The following is a 27709-nucleotide window of genomic DNA, read 5'->3' on the forward strand; positions in this document are numbered from 1 at the left end:
CATTTAGTGGTCAATTGTACGGAATATGTACTGTACTGTGCAATCTACTAATAAAAGTTTCAATCAATCAATGGTAAAAAAAAAAAAAAAAGTTCCTTTAAGGTTATGGTTACTTTCTCATTCTACAAACTAGTTAAAAAAAGTATCTGTCCATTTTATTTACTTAGTGTTGGAGCGCTGTGATAATTAGCCACAAAAAGCAAAGCAAAAAAAACATTATAATTTGGCAAGTTCCGGTTAGGACCGGATGTCACGTGATTGCAGCAATCAAGAAGCATTAACCAGGTGGGTTCAATTCGCGCCTCTTCCAAACAGCTCTAACAGCACACAGCCTGGTAAGTGTTCATTTAAATCGTTGTTTTATCTCCCTAAACAGGTCGTTTGGTGAGATATTATCATGCGTTTTACAAAACCCAACGAATTTGGTTGATTGGCTTGGCTTTGTTGCCACTTCTGCCTCAAACATACTTTAAAAAAAAGTGTGGGGGGGGGGAAACAAACAATGGCCGCTCTTTTCACTGTCATTTTGTTGGTGTCCTCATTAATACTTGCTTTTTTTTACGGTGTTAAAGTGAAATGGCGTTTTACAGCATGAACCTTGCTGTGTTTAGGAACACTGCCTAAGAATTGTGTAAAAATAAAAAAAATAAAATGTTTTGCCGTGTGGAACTTTCTGGAATGTTGGCTTTGCCTTCTAAATGTCTGGCGTCGATACAAAATAGCTTCAATATGTAATTGTCAGTTTGAGTTTATTTGGAATATGCTTGCATACAACATGCTACATCACAATTTCCAGTTTTTCTTTTCAACATGTTCGAAAAGGAGTAGGAAGAAGCAGAGCTTATTTAATCCTACCCCTTTCCTTTTACCTAACACTTGCTAAAACCTTTGTTCACTCCCTGTTCTCAATTTATTAACAATGTACTTCATAATTAATCACAATACAAATTAATAAATACTCTGTGAAGTAAGTTACATTTCATATGGTCAGAGGTGGGTAGAGTAGCCAGAAATTGTACTCAAGTAAGAGTACTGTTACTTTAGAGATTTATTACTCAAGTAAAAGTAAGGAGTAGTCACCCAAATATTTACTTGAGTAAAAGTAAAAAGTATGTTGTGAAAAAACTACTCAAGTACTGAGTAACTGATGAGTAACATACACACACATATCATATATATATATATATATATATATATATATATATATATATATATATATATACATATACATATACACACATATATATATATATATATACACATACATTGATATATACAGTATATAATTTATATTTATTTATTTTGCCGCTTTTGTTTACATGTTAAAGGTGTTTTAATGAATATACATGCATGTTTAACACATATAGATCCTTTCTTTCATGAAGACAAGAATATAAGTTGGTGTATTACCTGATTCTGATGACTTGCATTGATTGTAATCAGACAGTAGTGCTGATAACATCCACATTTTCAAATGGAGGAGAAAAAAAGGTCCTCCTTTCTGTCTAATACCACATGAAATAATAATAATAATAATAATGAATTTATTCAGCTTCCATATTCGTTTTTTATACACTTTACAAGAAATACATTGGCGGCAAACTCCGTAGCTTGCTAGCTTGTTTGCGCTGGCTTTCGGAGACTCTTATTTTGAAAGCGCAGGCGCAATGGAGCGGCACTTTTATTGTGAAGACAGGAACTGTGCAGTCAGTCTTTAGGCTTTTGACGGGATGTACGGTTGAAATAAAAAATGGTCTTTTTTCCTTCACAGTTTTGATTGATTGATTGGAACTTTTATTAGTAGATTGCACAGTACAGTACATATTCCGTACAATTGACCACTAAATGGTAACACCCCAATAAGTTTTTCAACTTGTTTAAGTCAGGTCATGTGACCCCTGGCTCTGTTTGATTGGTCCAACGTCACCAGTGACTGCATCTGATTGGTGGAACGGAGTAAACGTCACCAGTGACTGCATTTGGTAAAACGCAGGCACTATGAAGGTCTGTCTGACAGACCAAAACAAACAAAGCGTGCATTAACAGATCGATAAAAATTAGTAGCGAGTAGCGAGCTGAATGTAGATAAAAGTAGCGGAGTAAAAGTAGCGTTTCTTCTCTATAAATATACTCAAGTAAAAGTAAAAGTATGTTACATTAAAACTACTCTTAGAAGTACAATTTATCCCAAAAGTTACTCAAGTAGATGTAAAGGAGTAAATGTAGCGCGTTACTATCCACTTCTGATAAAATCATACACAGGTATCAAGAAAAAAGTCTTAAAATGCCCTTTCATGGACACATACTTAATACACAATACAACCACACCTCATTTACATCATCACACAAAGACAATACATGCTCTTGTTCACATCTGTCATCATTTGTAAAAAAACAAACATGATTTTAACAGACACACCTCCAGGCATGTGATTTTTCCGTCTAAAGTCGAAATTCCGTCTTTTTTTAATCTCGGGGGAAAAAATAATTATCTCCCGTTTTTCCGTTTTTTTTTTCCGACCCTAAATCAAGATTCGAGACGTAGTTTATATTACGCCGTAGTTGATTGGTCGATACGTTCCTTGTGACCAATCAGGACATCTGTTATGAATGATGACGTTAATAACGTCATCATTCATAATGGTTATTACCGCCATTTTCCATATGTAAACGATGTCGGTTCTCGAGAGAAAGGACGCTTTACGAGTAAAAGAAATTGATAAACATGTCAAAAATAAGTTTCAACGGGACTGGATGGAAAGGGAAATCACTGATACTGTTGGGAAGAAGGAAGTTACGACTTTGTTCGGAAAATCGATCGTCCCGGAAAGGTTTTGTGCAGGTGGTGTCATGATAATATTGACTATGGATCACGAGGTTTCAAGGCTTTGGAAGTACATGCGAAACGCCAAAAACATATGAAACAACTTGAAGCAAGGAAAACAAACTTTTCACTAGCTGGTACTTTTGGATGTCAACCGAAAGTGAGCAAACCTTACGGACTTCATCCTTTGTTTACATCGACAACTGCCGTAGACATCGAGAGGAAAGATCCACCCAAACAACCCACTTCAGTTGCAGACAGGGTTGTTAATAATGAGGTAAGCTAAAAAATATTTGCTTGCGAAATACGCATGTTTGTTTTAAATATTAACCAATTATTGCTTTGCGAAATATAAATGGGTTTTTCTAAAAATAAAAAGCCACGGGAAAATATAATATGAAATTACAGAAATTCAAAGAGTCGCATTATTGATTCCAGTTAACAATTTATTTGAAATAAATTTGCTTATAATACTATTTTGTAATATTAAGTTCTTATGTAGTCTCTTGAAACAATATTGTCAGTGGTGTAGCAATCTTGAAGGTAAATATTTTCACACTTGTTTCATGCAATATGTCAGTGTCCTCACATTATTATTTCCTATTTTCAAATATGAGTAAACAATACTAAACATGTTTAATTATTTTCATAAATGTATATCCTATTTTGGCGAAAAGAATGAAATGTTTACATTTGGTATTTTGTTATATTTATAACTAAACTTGTAGGCAATTAGGCATATACATTAAAACTGTGAATTATTAGTGGTTATGTATTTTACAATTAATGGTACTTTCTGATAGCATATATCATGTAATAGTCTTAACTTTAAGATATATTTTGTACAATAATAAATCTTGGCAAACCTGTTACACCACTGATCTTTTTTTTTTACCCCATATATACAATATCTGACTAATAGTAATGATAGAATGATTTCAAATATGAAAGTAAATTTTATTTTAGAGCAATCTGCTTATTACCAAAACCTAGGCAAATTTTGAGAATGACCCATATTGTGTATTTGAATGTGTCAAATGGTGCTGTCTTTGTTCATTTTAGCATGTTAAATTGGTGAAAAACCAGGAGCTTCGGGGGGCGTTTCCCCCCACCAGGGATCCTTCGTCCCCCAGACCCCCGGAAATGTTTTCAGTCTTTTTCATTGTGGTCAAATCACATGCCTGCACCTCACAATTTACAACAAAAATGCTCTCATGGATACCGGTAAATATACACATTAAGTTGACATGTCAAACAAGGTGTCCACCTTAGTGACCGGGTGAGCAGCTTTGATTGCTCCAAAGCCACTTTTTAACTTCAATTGTGAATGAAGAGTAATCTGTTAGACTTTTCAAGATGGTGAGATGAGTAAGATTATTTTGAAAAAATGAACGAACGAACGGATGGATGGATGAAATGAATTCAGAATGTTTATCATGGTTCTTCTTTGTACTTTGTAAACACTTTAAGTTTAAGGTCAGTTTGTGGTGACTCAGTGGAATGTCAATTGTGTAAGGAAATCAAACATTTTTTCAGTTTAAAAAACAAAACAAAACGTCAAGTGTACAAAAAAGCACAATTCATAAATACGTTATGGGTGTAATAATGTTTTACTAACTACATTTGATTAAATGATTAGTGGGTTTATTGTGAGTATAGACCAGACTTGGGCAAATTAAGGCCCGGGGTCCACATCTGGCCCGTTAAGCTTTTTAAATCTGGCCCGCCGGACATTCCCCTCCCTAAAATGTTTTTGATCTTAATTAAGATGGAAACTGTAGCTGCCATTATGATGTGCAGTGATGGTTAAACGAACTTGTGAACGTAATGACTCTTGAAAAAATAAGATTTATAAACTCTGCAAATATAAATAAATGGGAATTAACCTTAAGTTAATCATAACTTATAGACTTTGTTTTTTTTTTTCTTGGGAAAAGGATGAGAAGAAAGAAGAAAAAATATATCTTTTTTTAGTTTTATTCCTTCTATTATTTTTTGTATTGTTCCCACTCTACCAGTGCTTTTTTGTGTCACTTGATATGGTTTTGTCACGGTTTATTTGCTTTTTTTTGTGATGTTTAAAAAAAAATGTTTTGCATCTGATCAAGCCACGAAAACGTGACTTTCTGCTTCAAGTGTGAACGGTGGAGAGGTCCCAGAGAGGTGATCTAGTGAGCACTTTCTGAGGATCCTTGATGCCGAGGAATATTCATCCATCTTGCTATGGTCTGGATCGTCTGCTGATCCTGAGCCAGTGGATGGATATATATACAATATCTGGGTACTTTTTCTAATGTCTATACTGTAAACCTTGAGTTGTTAAAGTGCAAGTGCACCTCTCCCCTCAAGCTTGCATGTGAGTGTGGATGTGTGCATGTAAGAAGAGTCTGAGCGAGCAAAGTATGATTCTCAAATGTGATTTTAACTGTAAAATTCAATTAAATATATTTGCAGTGATGTTTTCAAAAGACCTTAAGTCTTGAACTATACAAAGTATTTTGATGGTTGGAATCTGCGCTTTTGCATGATACACTAGTTACTATGGTAATCTAATTAGTTACTATGGTAATCTAAGTCACAGCAGCTCAGACGAGGCAGCAAGCAGTGTGGGTAGGGAGTGTTTCCACAGTGTCAGCCTGAAATGCGGGTGTCAGGGACAGACGCGGAAGGAGATTTTTACAACAAAGTTCTAAAGCTTAGTGATATTTCAGATAAATTAGATTGTAGGTGTTTTTTTGGTTTTTTTACCTTCCGCGTCCATATTTTGCGTTTTGTTGCATTTTTGTTTCGTTTGATTAAGTGTCGATCGAGAGGGGGTGTGATATTCATATGTTGTCAACATTCAGTGTTTTATCGTTCATAGTTAATATTGTAAATCCCACATTCTTTATTTTTATGTACATTCTGAGTGTCTCATTCAGTAAAAAAAAAAAAATTTGAATTCCGTTTTTTAAGGCAGTCTGTCATAACGTTTTTCGCATTCAATCAGACATTGTTTTGTATTAGTGTTCCTAAAAATAGAAATACCGGCCCCTCTAAATTTGGCCCCCTGAGGCAAAATAATTGCCCAGGCCTGGTATATGGCGAGGTAATAAAATATGTATCATGTTTATATACTATCCATCCATCCATTTTCTACCGCTTGTCCCTCTCGGGGTCGCCTCCGGTGCTGGAGCCTATTCCAGCTACATTCAGGCAGAAGGCGGGGTAGTTATTTTTCTTAATTAATGACAAGTAAACAGTTATTTATAGCGTGATAGCGGTGGAACCTTTAAAAGTCATGCCTGATGTTGTCAAATTGTGGTTGAGGTTGTCAAAAGCTCACAAAATCCAGTTATCTTGATGTTACATATTCAGGCACACTTATTTTATAATAGTTTTTGTTGTGCCTTAATCTTGGTTTCAATATTGCCTACAGTGTGCCCTTATGTTCTTTACTCACTAAATAAAATCTTGTGGATAAATTAAACTAAAAGTATGACCGTGCAAAAGCTTTTTTTGGTGAACTTTTAACACACAGACATGGACTTGGAGTATTCAGGGGGAAGGGCCAAGGTGTTGCTCAATGACACTGCCGACATGCAACTTGCCTAATAGCAGCACAAGGTTCACTAGGCAGCTGTCAGCTGTCACATCCGTTGTGTTTTCTGAGCTTTAACGAGCAATTCGGCATAAAGGAAACCACAGTAAGGATTTTCAAGTTTATTTTGAGCCGCCGTGCCATTCTTTTCCCTGTAACAGTTTTTTTTTTTTTTTTTTCAATGCTGACTTTTAAATGTTACAGTATATACATTACAAGATTTGTCATTTCAGGTTGTGTGGCGCTCTCTGACCAGCGATGGATTACGCTATCAAGTCTCTCAGCCTCTTCACCCCGTCGACCTTCTCCAAGTAATCAAACGTTTCCCAAGCGGAAATCAATAGGCAGAAAACCACCAGGGTTGGATTAGTCACTCTGCACTCACAAATTAACGATATGCTCTTTTCCCCCCCTTCTCATCAGATGTGTGACCGCCAGTGTGTCAGCCAGTGCCTCCATGACCCAGCAGCTTCTGTCCGGCCGAACACCTCCGCCCAAACCTTTCCGGGTGACTAACGCTGACCGCAGCTTGAAGAAGGGCATCATGGCTTATGCACTCGATGACCTCATCAACAAGGTTAGAATTTGTTTTTTTTCCGCCCACTTGCTGATAAAATCCAAAGATGCAGTTGTCATATTTTTCATTTTGAGTGTCAATCCAGTGTATACATGGCACAACAGGTCAGCGGTGTCAGTGGTTTTCACTGAGGGCCACATCGCAGTTATGTTTGGCCCCAGAGGGCCGCTTCTAACAGTGAATATTATTATTACACAATTTGTAATGCATTTTATTAGTAGATTTTTTTTAAACTAAAATGTAAAAAAAAATATGGTAAGTTGCTATAATTTCACCTCAAAACGTAGTGTATATTACTGTAAATGGAAAAACAGTACTCAATCAATCAATCAATGTTTATTTATATAGCCCTAAATCATAAGTGTCTCAAAGGGCTGCACAAGCCACAACGACATCCTCGGTATAAAACTGCTGTTTTTATGGTAAAAAAAAAAAAAGGTAGCTCAGTTACCAGAATTTTACTGTAAAATTTACATTTGTTTTTTACTGTAAACAATTATGCAATTTTACTGGAAAATTTACATTTGTTTTTTACTGTAAATAAAAAAATATGCAATACTGTAAATTTACATTTGTTTTTTACTGTAAATAAAAAAATATGCAATTTTACTGTAAAATGTAAATTTGTTTTTTACTGTAAATAAAAAATTATGCAATTTTACTGTAAAATTTACATTTGTTTTTTACTGTAAATAAAAAATTATGCAATTTTACTGTAAAATTTACATTTGTTTTTTACTGTAAATAAAAAAATATGCAACATTACTGTAAAATTTACGTTTGTTTTTTACTGTAAATAAAAAATTATGCATTACTGTAAATTTACATTTGTTTTTTTACTGTAAATAAAAAATATGCAATTTTACTGTAAAATGTAAATTTGTTTTTTACTGTAAATAAAAAAATATGCAATTTTACTGTAAAATTTACATTTGTTTTTTTACTGTAAATAAAAAATTATGCAATTTTACGGTAAAATTTACATTCGTTTTTTACTGTTCATAAAAAAACCAAACAATTTTTACAGTAAAATGTTGGCACTTGAGCTTGAGTTTTTTTTTAGTTTTCTTTTAAAACAGCAAATCAACTGTCGATTTTTCAGTGTAATACTATAAATGCCAAAACGGCACCACAGTTTATTACATTAAAAAAGTACTGTTTTTTTTCATTTAGAGAAAAATGCTGTAAAAACCACAGTAAATTTCACAATTTTACCATGAGATCTATTGCTGCTTTTACATTGCACAATTTGATGGATAACTTGCTTTGAAATCATTTATTAGTTTTTATTTATATTTTAAAGAAATGGTTTGAATGTTTGATCATATATTTTTGCATATTTAGACAATATTTAAGTTAAAATAATTTGCGATTACATGGAGTACCTGTGTTTTTTGTCTCTCCAAAATAGAAAGAATACATTTAGTAAGACAAGTTACAGTATTTTATTGACACATATTTCCAGGCTTTCGAGGGCCAAATAAAATGAAGTGGGCCTTGAGTTTGACACCTGTGTTGTAGGTAATGACGTGTGTTAATATTTAGTTTTAGGAGTATCAACATTAAAACTTGTTTATAAGGTTTTTGCTCTTTTTTGTGTTTAAGTGGGTTTTTAGGAATGCGGCCAATGACAAACTGACTCCTACATCTGATTTCAAAAATCGTGGTTCAGAGTTTCAGGCATGTGAAATGTTTGCGTTCGCTCTCCAAGCCACAAAGTTTACGGTTTTCTACTTTGCTGCTAATCATATTTGGATAATTACAATCCAAACACTGCTAGTTCCGAACCAGTTATAGTTCTGGAGTATTTATTAGTAGCCAGTGAGAAAGTATATTTTTGATGTGACTGATTGTAAACAGAGGTCGCAACACTGGAAGTATATTACCCAATGGGGCGTAGCTTCAGGATAGAGTTGCCAAATGGTAAATGTTTTCTGAGTTCTTTGCATGCATGTTATATAATTTTACATTACATTTTCAATGATGATAATGTTAGCAAATGATCTACCGGTACTAAAAAATAACAATTCTGTGGTACATTACATGTGACATGTAAGTGTCAAAAAGACAGCCGAAAGAGGTTGATAGATGACAATAAATCTAAAGGTATAATATAGTGTAGAAATGCAACCAATTGCAGGAAATGTAGTCTTGATTTACTAAAAAATGTTTTGGACTTGCGTGGCAGAACTTTGTACTGGTAGAAATTTTCCTTTTTATCGTCAGTTTTCCTCTTTTTTTCCTCAAAGGGTGCTCAAATGCATGCAGTTTGCGGCTTTACTCTATTGCAGATTTTTTTAAAAGCCTATTTTACATACACATTTTGGCTGAAATTAAGAATTTTTAGGTATAAAAATTAGGGATGGGAATCTTAACAACTCTCAATTCCATTCCGATTCTTTGGGTGAAGATTTGATTCAGAATCAATTTTCGACTGAACACAATTGGTGATTCAAACAATATATTTGGCTTACATATTATAATAAAACCTTTTCAAAGCAGGTTGTAGGTTACCAAAGCGCTGACATATATACGCAGAGCGACTAAGCGTAGAACTGGACTATAAAAAGGTCTTTTAAAAAAATAGATTTGACACAAAAAAAAAATGTATAAATCAAATTATCTTAAATTGGGTGTGAATCGATTTTTTTTTCTTTTTGGAGCACCCCTAATAAAACTGATTAATATATGTATATCAATACTACAGTAGTATTGGCCAGTAGATGAGACCAAACTAATCAAAGCACGCTGTTCAGTATCGTGGTCGTTGATTAGCTCAACCTGAGGCAGAATTACTTTATTGGATTAAAGGGATAAAGAGTAACAATGACTGAGTGGTATTTCATGTGCTAGCGTCTCCTAATGTTAAACTGTAAAGTTGTTGTTTTTTTGCCCCTGCTAGAAATTATTTATAATAAATAATTTTGTCCTTAACTAAAGGCTTAGTGGCCACGTGTGTGGACAGCACCTTTTAGGTCTTATTTCCAAAATTGTGTACACTTCTGAATTAAGGTCTTATGGGGGGGTTAGTGCATCTGCCTCACAATACGAAGGTCCTGAGTAGTCGTGAGTTCATTCCCGGCCTCGGGATCTTTCTGTGTGGAGTTTGCATGTTCTCCCCGTGACTGCGTGGGTTCCCTCCGGGTACTCCGGCTTCCTCCCACCTCCAAAGACATGCACCTGGGGATAGGTTGATTGGCAACACTAAATTGGCCCTAGTGTGTGAATGTGAGTGTGAATGTTGTCTGTCTTTCTGTGTTGGCCCTGCGATAAGGTGGCGACTTGTCCAGGGTGTACCCCGCCTTCCGCCCGATTGTAGCTGAGATAGGCTCCAGCGCCCCTCGCGACCCCGAAGGGACTAAGCGGTAGAAAATGGATGGATGGATGGCCCTTATGTGGACAGTTATACTGCCATCTGGTGGTGTCAGAGGTGTATAACATACAATGGAATTTGGAAAAAAAAAGTGTAGAAATAAGAATTAGCATGTCACTAAACATGAAGTACACGTTTGTTACTTATGGACTAAGTACATCATATAAAAAGATGATTCTTAGTTTTTATTCTAATTAGGGTCCAATTAGGGCTGGGCGATATGGCCTTTTTTTAATATCGTGATATTTTAAGACCATATCGCGATACATATCTCGATATTTTGCCTTAGCCTTGAATGAACACTTGATGCATATAATCACAGCAGTATGATGATTCTATGTGTCTACATTAAAACATTCTTCATACTGCATTAATATATGCTACATTTAAACTTTCATGCAGAGAAGGAAATCACAACTTAAAAAAAATCACTATTTTTTTCATACGGTGTTGATCTGGAAATGTTTGCCTCGGTATTTTGATGGTGTGGGCATGTGGCACCGAACGGAGATGTTGACGTGCGGAGTAAGCACTCTTCGTTTTCTAGCTAGTGTGTGTGTGACAATCATTGGTACTTTAACAGGTGACTTTTCAAATGATGCTACATATTAGCAGTAATGCTACTTTTTATAGCAACGCTTTCGCCCCACACTTGACAAATTACGGTTGTCTGTTCGACATATTCCCACTTGAAGCCAAAACACCGCCAGACGATGGACCCCGTTGTTTTTTGGAGGAATTAATTATTCCTTCATTTGTTACCAGATTCGCACCTTCTTTCGCTCGTATTACCGCTAGCATCACAGCTAACGTTAGCCATGCCGCTACCTCTCTGCTGGGAGAGGGCGTATACGTATGTGACGTATGACGTGACAGTATGTGACGTGTGTAAGAAGGTGCGCTTGCTGTCTGTGAGGAGAGACAAGAAAGAGCGAGTAGAGGCTGTAGTTTAATGCCCGCAGCTAAAAGCAACTGCGTGAGAACGCATACTCGAAGATCACGATATAGTCATTTTCTATATCGCACAGAGACCAACCCGCGATATATCGCGCATATCGATATATCGCCCAGCCCTAGGTCCAATAAGCCCAAATAGCAGAGAGAAATAAAAAAAAATTAAAGCTGCAAGCAGCATTGGTCGGGCCCGCGTATTTGGTAGGTGCTAGTCCTAAGTGTCCCAATACTTTTGTCTACTTTTAGTCTGAAGTGTCCCAAGACTTTTGTCTAGTGTACCTACCTTGTCTGCATTGTGTGGGCACGTTGGTGCTTCCTGCTTTTAAGCAGCCATCTTAAAAAAACAGCAGCGCAGCAGCATCAGCGCAGCGGGTCTTTGAAGGGTCATAAAATCAAAACCGGAGCAGGTATTAAAACGCTGTTCTGGTATTTTATACACAAGGCTTTAATCTCTCTCCTGTGTTAGTTTGAAGCCGAAACGACAAACGCGCTCAGAGGAGATAGTTTTTGAAGGAAGGTGACCGGTTTTTACAAAAAATTTGTTTTGAAGGGGGAATAGCAAACTTCCTGTTGATTTTTGCTGGGGGTTGTCAATTTATGAAATGTAGGTCTAAGTGAGAGGTTTTTGTTTCATGTCTCTCCGACCTTCCCAGGGAGAGTTACAGGCAGTTTTGTCAGTTTTTTCATCCGAGGAGCAGTTTTTTGTGCGTTTCATAAAAAAATTGCGCTAGAGCACAATTTTGAGATTTGGGGTTAGGTTTTTTATTAGATCGCAATTTTTGCCAGTCCTGATGTGTGTGTTCAGTTTGGTGAGTTTTGAAGCATGTTAAGGGGGTCAAATTACAGCTCAAAGAGGCAAAAGTGACTGTTTTTAGTACTTTTTTGTCTTGAAGGGGGAATTGCCAACTTCCTGTTGATTTTTGGCCGAGAATATACTATTATGAAATCTAGGTCTAAGTCACACCTACATAAAGGTTTTTGTTTCATGTCTCTCCGACCTTCCTAGTGGGAGTTACAGGCAGTCTAGTTTTTTTTTTCCGTAGAGGGCGCTAGAGCGCAATTTTGAGTTTTGAGGTTTGGTTTTTTGATCAAAAGTTTTGCCGTATATTACTGATGTGTGTGTAAAATTTGGTGAGTTTTGAAGTATGATAAGGGGGTCAAATTACAGCGCAAAGTTGCGGAATAATAATAATAAGAAAGAATAAAACCTTACAAATTCAATAGGTCCTTATGTCCCATTGCATAAGGACTCCCTTTGGGAGTCCTTATACAATGGGCCATGCGGGCCCTAATAATAATAAGAAAGAATAAAACCTTACAAATTCAATAGGTCCTTATGTCCCATTGCATAAGGACTCCCTTTGGGAGTCCTTATACAATGGGCCATGCGGGCCCTAAAAAGCATGTAAACAAACAGCTTGGGCCTTAAGCGGTTAAGCGGGAAATGTAAATATTTTTTTAAATCCTGATTTAAGGTGTTGGACCAGGGAACTAAAGCAGTGACAGTTGATCACATTTCAGCTTGAATTGATAACAAATGCATCCTGTCCACGTGAGCTTTAGTTGCAATGACCCATGACAGGGTATCTGTGGGGTCTTAAAAAGTCTAAAAAAAAAAAGTCTTAAATCCAATCATTAAAATTTCTTAAATTCTCATAAAAGGTCTTAAATATGATTTTGAAAGGTATTAAAAATCTATTGACGTTACTTTTATTTAAAACATGCAGTCTTGCTTTGAAATGTTTCGATTTTTGAGGACGCTATAATGTACCGTATTTTCCGCACTATAAGGCGCACCGGACTATTAGCCGCACCTTCTATGAATTACATATTTCATAATTTTGTCCACCAATAAGCCGCCCCGGACTATAAGCCGCGCCTACGCTGCGCTAAAGTGAATGTCAAAAAAACGCTGCGCTAAAGTGAATGTCAAAAAAACAGTCAGATAGTTCAGTCAAACTTTAATAATATATTGAAAACCAGCGTTCTAACAACTCTGTCCCAAAATGTACGCAAATGTGCAATCACAAACATAGTAAAATTCAAAATGGTGTAGAGCAATAGTAACATAATGTTGCTCGAACGTTAATGTCACAACACACAAAATAAACATAGCGCTCACCTTCTGAAGTTATTCTTCATTCGTAAATCCTTCGAATTCTTCGTCTTCGGTGTCCGAATTGAAAAGTTGCGCTAGCGTGGGATCCAAAATGGCCGGTTCCGTCTCGTAGAAGTCATCGGGAGTCAGTGTCGCTGTTGTTCTGTGAATCCTGCCTTCCGGAAAGCTCGGACCACAGTTGTGACCGAAATATCTGCCCAAGCATTTACGATCCACTGGCAGATGTTGGCGTATGTCGTCCGAGGCTGTCTGCCCGTCTTAGTGAAGGTGTGTTCGCCTTCGGAGCTGTGTGAAAAAAGCCACCCGGCCTCTTCGCGTAAACTTCCCTTAACCACTCGCTCATCTTTTCTTCATCCATCCATCCCTTCGAGTTAGCTGTTATGATGACGCCGGCTGGAAAGGTCTCTTTTGGCAAGGTCTTCCTTTTGAATATCACCATGAGTGGAAGTTAGCATGGCAAGCTAGAACCACAGTGAAGGATGACTTCTCATTCCCTGTGGTGCGAATATTCACCGTACGTGCTCCCGTTCCACAGTGCGGTTCAGTTGCTGTGAAATACGGTAGTAATCCGTGTGCGGATGGAGAGATTGCGTCTTTTTATGAACCGGATCGCTTAGTAGGAGCCATTTTGTGGTCTTTACAGATGTAAACAGGAAATGAAACGTACGGTGATATCCGCGCGTTTTTTCTTCTTCTTCCGGGGGCGGGTGAAGCGCTTCCTGTTCTATGGGGGCGGGTGCTTTCCTTGGCGGTTGCTTGCGTAGAAGAAGAAGCGCTTCCTGTTCTACCGGGAAAAAAGATGGCGGCTGTTTACCGAAGTTGCGAGATCGAAACTTTATGAAAATTAATCGTAATAAAGCGCACCGGGTTATAAGGCGCACTGTTAGCTTTTGAGAAAATTTGTGGTTTTTAGGTGCGCCTTATAGTGCGGAAAATACGGTAACTACACATTCGGAACTAACTGCTGCCCGGTCAGAATTGATCAAACACCACCAGCTATTGCTGTGTGTTGACAGCTCAGTTAGCATATCAGCGGAAATAACTTTAAACAGAACCGAATTACAGTGCTTGCATGCATGGGTAAGTGCAAGTTTAATGATTTGTGGCTTCAGGACAAACAGTCCAGTGCATGGTTGAAGTCGGTGGAGAGAAACACTGCACTTTTTGCAAGAAAACTTTAAAACTTGCAACATTGGAATCCCATTGCAAATCGGAAAAGCACAAGGCGGTCATAAGATTCCAGCAGCAAACGCCGTCAATCAGCCACTATTGCGCCACATAAGGAGTTGGAGCATCGAGGTCCAGCGCCACCCAGTCTGCTGCGACTCCAGTCGACCTCCGGACAGCGTTTGGGTCTACGCTGACACTAAAACCGCTTTTAGTGCTATGGACTTTTCACACGGTAACTAAGCACCAGTCATATACTGGTAATAAGAACATTGAGCTGTTTCAGATTATGTTCCCGGATTCAGAGATGGCAAAAACGTTTAAGTGTGGAAAAGACAAGATGGCGTATGTAGCGCGATTTGGATTAGCCGATTACATCAAGAGAGACCTCATCCCTAAAGTTAAAGGGGAACATTATTACCAGACCTATGTAAGCGTCAATATATACCTTGATGTTGCAGAAAAAAGACCATATATTTTTTAACTGATTTCCGAACTCTAAATGGGTGAATTTTGGCGAATTAAACGCCTTTCTATTATTCGTTCTCGAAGCGATGACGTCACATCGGGAAGCAATCCGCCATTTTCTCAAACACATTACGAACACCGAGTCAAATCAGCTCTGTTATTTTCCGTTTTTTCGACGGTTTTCCGTACCTTGGAGACATCATGCCTCGTCGGTGTGTTGTCGGAGGGTATAACAACACGAACAGGGACTGATTCAAGTTGCACCAGTGGCCCAAAGATGCAAAAGTGGCAAGAAATTGGACGTTTGTTCCGCACACTTTACCGACGAAAGCTATGCTACGACAGAGATGGCAAGAATGTGTGGATATCCTGCGACACTCAAAGCAGATGCATTTCCAACGATAAAGTCAAAGAAATATGCCGCCAGACCCCCAGGAAAAGAGAGCGGATGAGGGTATGTCTACAGAATATATTAATTGATGAAAACTGGGCTGTCTGCACTCTCAAAGTGCATGTTGTTGCCAAATGTATTTCATATGCTGTAAACCTAGTTCATAGTTGTTAGTTTCCTTTAATGCCAAACAAACACATACCAATCGTTGGTTAGAAGGCGATCGCCGAATTTGTCCTCGCTTTCTCCCGTGTCGCTGGCTGTCGTGTCGTTTTCGTCGTTTTCGCTTGCATACGGTTCAAACCGATATGGCTCAATAGCTTCAGTTTCTTCTTCAATTTCGTTTTCGCTACCTGCCTCCACACTACAACCATCCGTTTCAATACATTCGTAATCTGTTGAATCGCTTAAGCCGCTGAAATCCGAGTCTGAATCCGAGCTAATGTCGCGATAAACTTGCTGTTCTATCCGCCATGTTTGTTTGTATCGGCATCACTATGTGACGTCAGGAAAATGGAGGGGTGTATATAACGATGGTTAAAATCAGGCACTTTGAAGCTTTTTTAGGGATATTGCGTGATGGGTAACATTTTGAAAAAAACTTCGAAAAATAAAATAAGCCACTGGGAACTGATTTTTTTATGGTTTTAACCCTTCTGAAATTGTGATAATGTTCCCCTTTAAGTTTGTGCTGATGTTCGACGAAAGCCTGAACCAAACAAACAAGACCAAGCAGTTGGACCTGCATGTGCATTTTTGTGAAGGCGAGCGGGATAAATTCATATACTGTATTTTCCGGACCATAGGGTGCACCGGATTATAAGGCGCACTGTCGATGAGCGGGTCTAGTCAGGTCTATTTTCATACTAAAAGGCGCACCGGATTATAAGGCGCATTAAAGGGGTCGTATTATTTTATTTTTCTAAATGTAAAAGACTTCCTTGTGGTCTACATAACATGTAATGGTGGTTCTTTGGTCAAAATGTTGCATAGATGATGTTTTACAGTTCATCTTCAAACCGCTTTCTGACAGTCTCTTCAGGATCCGCCGTTTTGTTGGCGGTCTTATTTACGTGGCTCACCTTCGGCAGCGTCTTCTCCCCTTCATCTTTGTTGTAGCGGTGTAGCGTGCAAGGACGGGAGTGGAAGAAGTGTCAAAAGATGGAGCTAACTGTTTTAATGACATTCAGACTTTACTTCAATCAATAACGGAGCAGCATCTCCTCATCCGTGGTTCACTAGTGCAATAACACAGGAAATGTGTCCCGTGAAAAACCGTCCGACCGGAACTCTCTATTAACTAAAGTTCCTTGGGTGAATAATGTAAACTCACTACACCGGTATGTTTTAGCGCTTTCATGGCGAGTTTACTGACAGATATAAGTAAGAACTTTACACTACTTTATATTAGAAATGGCAACAGTGGAGGATGAATGTGCCATAACAAGAAGATAGAGAAAAAGAAGAAGCTTATCGACTACGGTGTCGGCAAGGCGGATGGGCGCAAATTTTCAGGACTTATGCAGATCCCAAATACAGATCAGCAGGTACCAGAAGGTAAGAAAAGTTGCTTTTGCATAATATTGTGAAACAAAACGCCAGATAATGTATAATAATACTTGTATGTTGAAGCACAGTACAATCCATCAAGCGGTGCGGCTTCATAGCTTACCAAACTCGTACTAAAACATTTTGATACATTTTTGAGCGCCGTGTGTAATGTTCTATATTTACAATGGAACATATAACATTTTGGTGTTTACTTGAGTCATATTGAAGTCTACACGCATCTCTTATGTGTGACTGCCATCATATTGCACTTTACACGGATCTCTTAAATGTGACTGCCCTCTACTGGTCACACTTATTACACCATGTACCAAATAAAATAGCTTTGAGGTTGGTAAGCACAACCAAAATTATTCCGTACATTAGGCGCACTGGGTTATAAGGCCCGCCGTCGAGTTTTGAGAAAATTTAAGGATTTTAAGTGCGCCTTATAGTCCGGAAAATACGGTACTTTGCAAGTAATTGCGGGCCTCCAATTTCTCTTCGTCTTTTGTACTTTTTTGCCTCTATCGAAATGGGTCTTAAATTGCATTCATTATGGTCTTAAAAAAAGTCTTATTTGGCTTGTTGAAACCTGCAGAGACCTCTGCATGAAGTGAATAACCATGTATGACGCAGGTGAGCGACTCCTTAAATGTGCTGTGTGCCAGCGGACTGGTGCTGGAAGAAGATGGCACGTGTGTGGACACACAGGAGTTCTTCATGGCGCTGCCTCAGAACACTGTTCTCATGGCGCTGGAGAAAGGACAGAAGTGGACCCCATATCAGGTACGGTGGTACATGGACCACTAGGTGGCACTGCAGATCAGCTGCCCGCCATGCGGTGAAGGGAGAATACTTGCACAAAGCCACTTTTGTTTTTTTGTATCACACTTTGCGTCTGAAAACAAATATATTGTAGGCTAAAGCATGGCCATGACAGCAAATGAAGCAGGGAAATGGAGGTGTTCAATACAAATGCTGTAAAGTGCTATTTAAATGTAAAATAAGAGCAAAACCTTACTGTTAAATAATAGATTTGTATTGTGATGAGTGAGCACAATGTCTTATGCATCATTGTCTATGTGAGAAATGTCAGCAGCCCTTTGACGTGACTGTTTTATCCAGAACAGCCCCTCCAGAGACGAGCTCAGCAAGCGCAGGCTGACTCCCCGGACAGATGTGGTCAAGCTGACCTTTGACCTCTACAAGAACAACCCCAAGGATTTCATTGGCTGCTTGAATGTCAAAGCCACGCTGTATGGTGTCTATTCGGTGTCCTACGACCTCCGCTGCTATGCGGCCAAAAATATGTTGAAGTAAGTGAATGAGCTGATTGCGTCATTGTTTTAACGATAATATAAGAATGCCATCATCAGTTAGTCTTAGCACGCCAGTAAATGTGTAAAACATGAAGCAGTGTTGACAATCAAACAGAGGTGGGTAGTAACGCGCTACATTTACTCCGTTACATCTACTTGAGTAACTTTTGGGATAAATTGTACTTCTAGGAATAGTTTTAATGCAACATACTTTTACTTTTACTTGAGTATATTTATAGAGAAGAAACGCTACTTTTACTCCGCTACTTTTATCTACATTCAGCTCGCTACTCGCTACTAATTTTTATCGATCTGTTAATGCACGCTTTGTTTGTTTTGGTTTGTCAGACACACCTTCATAGTGCCTGCGTTTCAACAAATACAGTCACTGGTGACGTTCACTCCGTTCCACCAATCAGATGCAGTCACTGGTGACGTTGGACCAATCAAACAGAGCCAGGGGTCACATGACCTGACTTAAACAAGTTGAAAAACTTATTGGGGTGTTACCATTTAGTGGTCAATTGTACGGAATATGTACTGTACTGTGCAATCTACTAATAAAAGTTCCAATCATCCATCCATCCATTTTCTACCGCTTATTCCCTTTGGGGTCGCGGGGGGCGCTGGAGCCTATCTCAGCTACAATCGGGCGGAAGGCGGGGTACACCCTGGACAAGTCGCCACCTCATCGCAGAAGTTCCAATCAATCAATCAAAAATGTGAAGGAAAAAAGACCCTTTTTTTATTTCAACCGTACTTCCCGTCAAAAGCCTAAAGACTGACTGCACAGTTCCTGTCTTCACAATAAAAGTGCCGCTCCATCGCGCCTGCGCTTTCAAAATAAGTCTCCGAAAGCCAGCGCAAACAAGCTAGCAAGCTACGGAGTTTGCCGCCAATGTATTTCTTGTAAAGTGTATAAAAACGAATATGGAAGCTGGACAAATAAGATGCCAAAAACCAACCTCTTTCATGTGGTATTGGACAGAAAGGAAGACTTTTTTTTCTCTTCCATTCGAAAATGTGGACCTTATCACTACTGTCTGATTCCAATCAATGCAAGTCATCAGAATCAGGTAATACACCAACTTATATTCTTGTCTTCATGAAAGAAAGGAATCTATATGTGTTAAACATGCATGTATATTCATTAAAGCACCTTTAACATGTAAACAAAAACGGCTAAATAAATATAAATTATATACTGTATATATCAATGTATGTATATATATATATATGTATGTATGTATGTATGTATGTATGTATGTATGTATGTATGTATGTATATATATATATATATATATATATATATATATATATATGTGTGTGTGTATGTTAGTCATTAGTTACTCAGTACTTGAGTAGTTTTTTCACAACATACTTTTTACTTTTACTCAAGTAAATATTTGGGTGACTACTCCTTACTTTTACTTGAGTATTAAATCTTTAAAGTAACCGTACTCTTACTTGAGTACAAATTCTGGCTACTCTACCCACCTCTGCAATCAAACAATGTAAACATAGAAATCAAGCAGTATATTGAACAGTAAAAACGCCGCAAGAAAGCTGCCAAATACCCAAGTGCTGTAGCCCCTCTTTAATGGCTAATAATAATTTAAATCAGGCCTGGGCAATTATTTTGACTCGGGGGGCCACATTTAGAGAAAAAAATGTGTCGGGGGGCCGGTATATCTATTTTTAGGAACACTAATACAAAACCTCACAATAATGTCTGATTGAATGCTAAAAACGTTATGACAGACCGCCTTAAACGTAATGGAATTTTAAATTTTTCTATGAACAATAAAACACTGAATATTGACAAAATATGAATGTCACACCCCCTTTCGATCGACATTATTTACAATCAAGTGAAACGCAACAAAAATGCAACAAACAGTGAAATATGAACGCGAAGGGTACAAAATAAACCCACCTACAATCTGATACATCACTAAGCTTTAGAACCTTGTTGTGAAAATATCCTTCCGCGTCTGTGGGAACGCTTCCCGCCCACACTGCTTGGTGCCTCGTCTGAGCTGCTGTGACGTAGATGACCATAGTAACTAATTAGATGACCATTGTAACTAATTAGATTACCATAGTAACTAATTAGATTACCATAGTAACTGGTATATCACCCATAAGCGCAGATTCCAAGCATTGAAATACTTAGTATAGTTGAAGACTTATGGTCATTAGAAAACATCACTGCACCTCATAATGGCAGCTACACTTTCCATCTTAAAGATCTAAAAAAATTATTTGTGAATGTCCGGCGGGCCAGATTGAAAAGCTTAACGGGCCGCATATGGCCCCCGGGCCTTAATTTGCCCAGGTCTGATCTAAATGAATTTCCAAGACTATATTTTTTACAGCTGTTGCAAATCTGCTGCACAATAGTATTGTGAAGATGCATCTTGCAGTGAAAGTACATATCTGTTGCTCTTCGCCCCTGTGTGGGTGGTAGTGTTGGAATAGGCTAGATATTACAGAGATTAATTTTGTGAGGGGTTACGTCATCCGCAAAGAGATGTGCGGGTTTCCAGCTTCGGCATGGAGGATCATATCATGCATTTCTTTGTGCCCTTACTTCGGGATTACTGTTGAGAGAAATATGAGATTGTTTGGAATTTCCAGCCGTCTTCCGGACCAGGGGCGTCAAATGTGTTTTTATTGAAGGCCGCTTTGCCATTATGGCTGCTTTCGGCGTGTTCCCTTGTAAAAGTCAAAAACATAAATGAATATACAGGTGAAACTCATATTAGAATATCATGTAAAGGCTCATAAGATGCAACTAGAGATATTTCAAGACTTATTTTAAATATAATTTGAATGATTACGGCTTACAGTTTTTGAAAACCTCAAATTTGTACATTTTTGTAGAACTTTTGGGTTTTTAAAAACCAAACCATGGTCTTCAAAATTGTAGCAACAGCTCGACATATTTCATTGTGTAAGAAATAAGTTGAATTGCTGAACTGCATGGACTTTTACACGATATTACATTTTTTTAATGTTTCACCTATTTTGGTTTAAGTTTATGATTCATCACAATTTCCAATTTCTCTTCAACATGTTGAAAAAGGAGAAGAAAAAAGCAGAGCTTATTCAATTCTACCCCTTTTTCCATTTCATAGCAATTGCCAACTGTAAATGTATAAGAAGTTGCCTCATATGATTACACAATTGTTTATGTATTTGAGTTTTTTATTTTTTATTTTTTTACACGTAAAAAAAAAGGCTACAGTAAAAACTGGCAGATTAGTCACCAGAATTTTACTGGAAAATTGACTGTTTTTACAGCATATTACTGTGAATGGAAACATTGAAAGTTTTTTTTTTTTTGGTTAAAATTCTGCTGACTGAGCTTCCAGTTTTTTACAGTGTACATCTTGATGAATGACTTGCTGTAAAATCATAAATCTACCAGATATTTAAGGATTTAGATTTTTACAAAAAAAGGTTTGGAATGTTCGATACAGTTGATTACCGTATTTTCCGGACCATAGGGCGCACCGGATTATAAGGCGCACTGCCAGTGAGCGGGTCTATTCAGATCTATTTTCATACAAAAGGCGCACCGAATTACCGGTAAAAGGCGCATTAAAGGGGTCATATTATGATTTTTTTCTAAAATGAAAACGCTTCCTTGTGGTCTACATAACATGTAATGGTGGTTCTTTGGTCAAAATGTTGCATAGATGATGTTTTACAGATCATCTTCAAGCCGCTTTCTGACAGTCTCTTCCGGATGCGGCATTTTGTGGGCGGTCTTATTTACGTGGCTCACCTTCGACAGCGTCTTCTCCCCGTCATCTTTGTTGTAGCGGTGTAGCGTGCAAGGACGGGGGTGGAAGAAGTGTCAAAAAATGGAGCTAACTGTTTTAATGACATGGCAGACTTTACTTCAATCAATAACGGAGCAGCATCTCATTTGTGGCTCACTAGTAAAACCGTCCGACCGGAACTAATAACTAAAGTTCCGTGGGTGAATTATATAAACCCACAACACCGGTAATTTTTAGCGCTTCCATAGCGACATACAAGTTAGAACTTTACGCTACTTCATATTAGAAATGGCAACAGCGGAGGGTGAATGTCCCATTACAAGAAGATGAAGAAAAAGACGCTTGTTCACTGCGGTGTCGGCACGGACTACAATGGCGGACACGCGCACATTTTCAGGACTTATGCAGATCTCAAATACACATCAGCAGGTACCAGAAGGTAAGAAAAGTTGGTTTTGGATAATATTGCAAAACAAAACGGCAGATAATGTCTGCTAATGGGTGCCCCCTGCTTGGCACTCAGCATCAAGGTTTGGAATTAAGGGTTAAATCACCAAAAATGATTCCCGGGCGCGGCCACCACTGCTGCCCACTGCTTCCCTCACCTCCCAGGGGGTGATCAAGGGTGATGGGTCAAATGTAGAGAATAATTTCGCCACACCTAGTGTGTGTGTGACAATCATTGGTACTTCAACTTCATTTTGCGGTCCTTACACACACACACACCATAATAATACTTGTATGTTGACGATCCAAGCGGTGCGGGTTCATAGCTTACTTAGTCGTACTGAAACATTTTGACAGATTTTTGAGTGCCGTGTGTAATGTTCTATATTTTCAATGGAACATTTAAAGTTGTGGTGTTTATTGGCGTCATCTTGCAGTCTACACGTATCTCTTATATGTGACTACTGTCTACTGGTCACACTATCATTACACCATGTACCAAATAAAATAGCTTTGATGTCGGTATCCACAACCAGAATTATTCGGTACATTAGGCGCACGGTAGAGATGCGCGGTTTGCGGGCACAACCGCGGAGTCCGCGGATCGGGCGGATGAAATTTAAAAAAATTAGATTTTATCCGCGGGTTGGGTCGGGCGGTTATAAATAAATAAATGATAAATGGGTTGTACTTGGTTGAAAAAAAAAAAAAAAAAGATTTTAAATAGATTCAGGCGGGTGGCAGTTAAACCAATTCGGAAATATATATACATAGTTAAATGTTGTTACCCACATACGAAAAACGAGCAGGCACCTGCTGCATATGCCACAACAGAAGGAAAAAAAAGAAAAAAGAGATGGACACTTTTACGGAGCGGAGAAGGCCCCCGACGCCTCGCCGGGGTCCGGGACCGAGGCCCCTTCCCCCGAGAGGGCCCCACCGGGAGCCGTAGCTGAGGCGATCCGCGAGAAGGGCCCGACGCACGTCCAGGCCCGCCTCGTCCGCCTTCGCCGCGGCCGGCGTCACGCGCAGCAGGTAAGCAGCTTACCTGCCCGCCACCCCCGTGGCCGGGGGCTCGTAACAGGGGTCACTCCGCGCGCTCCGCCCGCGCAGCTTACCTGCCCGCCACCCCTGTTGCCGGGGGCGCGTAACAGGGGTCACTCCGCGCGCAGTGCGCTCACGAAAGGGGTGGGGCTCACCCTGGTTGATATAGACAGCAGCTAGGACGGTGGCCATGGACGTCGGAACCCGCTAAGGACTGTGTAACAACCCACCTGCCGAATCAACTAGCCCTGAAAATGGATGGCGCTGGAGCGTTGGGCCCATACCCGGCCGTCGCCGGCAGCGAGACGCGCTTGGAGGTGCGCTCAGCGCGGCTCCCATATGATTGCGCACTGGTGTGCGTCTGGGTCGTGACAGCGTGGCACGCGAATGTCTGTGCTGCATTGGATCAGTCTCCTTTCTTTAACAGGCAAAAGCTTTATAACCTCACTAATGCCTTGCATCGTCTATATTAGATATATAACAACGGGCGGGTGCGGGCGGATGCGGTTCTGATCAAATGTTACATCGGGTGGATGGCGGATGGTTGACGACTTTCTGATGTGGTTGCGGATGAAATAATTGCCTATCCGCGCATCTCTAGCGCACGGGGTTATAAGGCGCACTGTCGATTTTTGAGAAAATTAAAGGCTTTTGAGTGCGCCTTATAGTCCGAAAAATACGGCAAGATATGCTACTGCATGCAGTATGGTACATGTATTTTTTTCTGTCAAATGAAAAGAACAAGTGCATTTAGTAGAAAAATGCATAGTACTGACACATTTTTCCAGGCTTTCACGGGGCCATATAAAGTGACGCGGAGGGCCAGATCTAGCCCCGAGGCCTTAAGTTTGACACCTGTGTTCTAGTCATACTTGTCTATTTTAATTACTGAAATTGTATTAATCACAGCCATTTGTATTGTGCACTTTTCTTCAAAGCATTGTCCATTCATAAGTCTCTGGTGAGATAACTGCAATCTGTGTTTCTCTCATGCTTGAAGGGAGGCGTTGCGATGGACCATCTTCTCCATGCAGGCCACAGGCCACGTCCTGCTGGGCTCCTCCTGGTACATGGAGCAGCTTCTGGAGGAGGAGGAGGGGTTAGAGGAGAGAGGACAGAGGGCCCTGGTCTTTCCCCGGGAGAGCAGAATTAGCAAGCTGCAGAACTTGCTGTTGGGTCGCGTCGCACACTGAGGTTGGACTCTGCATGTCCGTTTTTCCTGCAAGAGCGTCTGAAACTGTTACATTTCCCAGCTGAAGAGACCGCAGCTGCAACACCATAATCAAATGTCATCCTATTGAGACGAGTGAATAAAACGAAGCACTTTTAATTTCAAACCAACGTTTTGAGCCTCTGGTCATGAATGGCAACAGGTCCAGCGGTCTCTCCCACGCTGTCTTAATTGTCCCCAGCTTTCACTGTTCTGTCAGCTGCAGCCTGCTTGAGGAGCGCGGAAGCAAACCATTACCCAGAGATGTCCCACAGTCGGCTGCACACAAGTGTCACTTTGACCATCTTATCAAAGATGGTGTCAAAATCTGGACAGGTCTTTGACAAATTGTCAGAAGTCCTACTCCTTTTTTAATGTACCGTATTTTTCGGAGTATAAGTCGCACCGGCCGAAAATGCATAATAAAGAAGGAAAAAAAACAAGTCGCACTGGAGTATAAGTCGCATTTTTTGGGGAAATTTATTTGATAAAAGCCAACACCAAGAATAGACATTTGAAAAGCAATTTAAAATTAAAGCTGCAAGCAGCGTTGGACGGGCCCGCGTATTTGGCAGGTGCTAGTCCTAAGTGTCCCAATACTTTTGTCTACTTTTAGTCTGAAGTGTCCCAAGACTTTTGTCTAGTGTACCTACCTTGTCTGCATTGTGTGGGCACGTTGGTGCTTCCTGCTTTTAAGCAGCCATCTTAAAAAAACAGCAGTGCAGCAGCATCAGCGCAGCGGGTCTTTGAAGGCTCATAAAATCAAAACCGGAGCAGTTATAAAAAAAACTGTTCTGTTCATTTATGCACAAGGGTTGAATCTCTCTCCTGTGTTGGTTTGAAGCCAAAACGACAAACGCGCTCAGAGGAGATAGTTTTTGAAGGAAGGTGACCGTTTTTTACAAAATAATTGTTTTGAAGGGGGAATAGCAAACTTGCTGTTGATTTTTGCTGGGGGTTGTCAATTTATGAAATGTAGGTCTAAGTGAGACCTACGGAGAGGTTTTTGTTTCATGTCTCTCCGACCTTCCCAGTGGGAGTTACAGGCAGTTTTGTAATTTTTTTCTTCCGAGGAGCAGTTTTTTGTTCGTTTTATTCAAAAATTGCTGTAGAGCACAATTTTTAAATTTGGGGTTAGGTTTTTTCATTAGATCACATTTTTAGCCAGTCCTGATGTGTGTGTTCAGTTTGGTGAGTTTTGAAGCATGTTAAGGGGGTGAAATTACAGCTCAAAGAGGCAAAAGTGACTGTTTTTAGTACTTTTTAGTCTTGAAGGGGGAATTGCCAACATCCTGTTGATTTTTGCCCGAGGAAATAAATTATTAAAATTTAAGTCTAAGTGAGACCTACATAGAGGTTTTTGTTTCATGTCTCTACGACATTCGTACTGGGAGTTAGAAAAAGTTTACTTGGTAGGGGGCGCTAGAGCGCAGTTTTGGGGTTTGGTATTTTTACCAAAGAGTTTTGTTCGAGTTTTTTTATGTGTGCGTCAAATTTGGTGAGTTTTGAAGCATGTTAAGGGGGTGAAAGTAGTGCGCAAAGCTGCGGAATAAGAAAGAATAATAATAAAACCTACGAAATTCAATAGGTCCTTATGTCCCATTGCATAAGGACTCCCTGTGGGAGTCCTTTTGCAATGGGCCATTGCGGGCCCTAATAAAGAATAGTGAACAGGCTGAATAAGTGAACGTTATATGAGGCATAAATAACCAACTGGTATGTTAACGTAACATATTATGGTAAGAGTCATTCAAATAACTAACATTTAGAACATGCTATACGTTTACCAAACAATCAACACTCCTAATCGCTAAATCCCATGAAATCTTATACGTCTAGTCTCTTACGTGAATGAGTTAAATATTTGATATTTTACGGTAATGTGTTAATAATTTCACACAAGTCTCTCCTGAGTATAAGTCACACCCCCTATGAAAAAAACTGCGACTTGTAGTCCGAAAAATACGGTAGCTGTTATTTATAAATAGTGATGTAGGGGTAGAAGGCTGATCTTATTAAGTCCAGTTAAATGTATCAAAATGTCCTGTTAATGAGCTGCTGATACCAATAGAAATGTGCACGTTTTGTATTTCTTTGAAATTGCCTTATTAAACTACTACATTGCTTATCTGCATATGCACACAATATTCCAGAGTGCATCTAATTGTCTACATGCACACAGTCTACCTCAAGACACGTTTGGAGCTTCCAACGGCTGATGTTGATGCTACTTAAAAGGCGCCGCCCCCTTTTCCTCCTCCGTCCTCCGCTGTGTGCATCCATCAGGGCAGTGAGCTGCGAGCATCCTGTGTAGGTCCGCACGTTCCATTGAGGAAAGCTGATTTCACTTGCGTGCTTCTCAGGTGGCCACGGGGGGAGGAACCTGCTGTGAGGCTGCTGCAGATCAACATGTCCTCGCATAGAAGACTCCGTTCTCATCTCCTTTCAGCTGGCGGACATGGATAGTAACTGAAGTGGCGAAGGTAAGAGAGTACCTGTTTTATAACAACTCACGTCGTTATCGTGCAGATATGTCACAGGTTGTTAAAAGGAAAACTTTGCAAAACGATGCACGTGCAACAATACCACTGCAAAGTGTGGCTCGGTGGCAATTTGGATCCCATTGTTAGTTTTTGGAATTGGGGGGGGAGGTCGATCAAAAAGGCTCAATGTAGAGAGAAAAAGCTGAAATGTTGATGCCAATCATGATACAAAGCTTTATCGCAACGTTTTTAATATTATAATGTCTGACCGTTGTTTCAGTGGGATCTACAACATGCACAAAATATTGATTTGCAAGAGGAAATGTGCTTTTTATTCGAGCCTGGAGGCGTTTTGTGCGTGGGACGTGGGAGTGGGTGCTTGACTTTTCGAGCTTGTGGATTTCTCCCACA

General features: G+C 39.4%; 1 protein-coding gene across 3 annotated transcripts; it reads left to right on the top strand.

Moving 5' to 3' along the window:
- The first annotated feature begins 212 nt into the window (after nt 1-212).
- On the top strand, nt 213-25341 carry LOC133570776 (lipid transferase CIDEC-like). 3 transcript variants are annotated; one of them, XM_061923485.2, is made up of 6 exons: nt 213-335; nt 6638-6715; nt 6828-6981; nt 17641-17790; nt 18130-18320; nt 24606-25340. In XM_061923485.2, exons 2-6 carry the CDS (start codon nt 6663-6665, stop codon nt 24796-24798), a joined length of 741 nt encoding a protein of 246 aa, XP_061779469.1. In that variant the 5' UTR covers nt 213-335; nt 6638-6662; the 3' UTR covers nt 24799-25340. The 3 variants fall into 3 exon arrangements, with proteins under 3 accessions (XP_061779469.1, XP_061779471.1, XP_061779472.1); XM_061923487.2 differs by having other exon boundaries at nt 227-285; nt 24606-25341; XM_061923488.2 differs by lacking the exon at nt 213-335 and adding an exon at nt 6441-6510 and having other exon boundaries at nt 24606-25341.
- Nucleotides 25342-27709: the final 2368 nt, after the last annotated feature.

The sequence above is a fragment of the Nerophis lumbriciformis genome, linkage group LG28 (genome assembly GCF_033978685.3).
Source record: "Nerophis lumbriciformis linkage group LG28, RoL_Nlum_v2.1, whole genome shotgun sequence".
Lineage (NCBI taxonomy): Eukaryota > Metazoa > Chordata > Actinopteri > Syngnathiformes > Syngnathidae > Nerophis > Nerophis lumbriciformis.

Coding starts and splice junctions, on each gene's coding strand:
- LOC133570776 (XM_061923485.2), top strand. CDS start 6,663: ATGGATTACGCTATCAAGTCTCTCAGCCTCTTCACCCCGTCGACCTTC. Junction 6,982..17,640: donor TCGATGACCTCATCAACAAG/GTTAGAATTTGT, acceptor TGTATGACGCAG/GTGAGCGACTCCTTAAATGT. Junction 17,791..18,129: donor AGAAGTGGACCCCATATCAG/GTACGGTGGTAC, acceptor TGTTTTATCCAG/AACAGCCCCTCCAGAGACGA.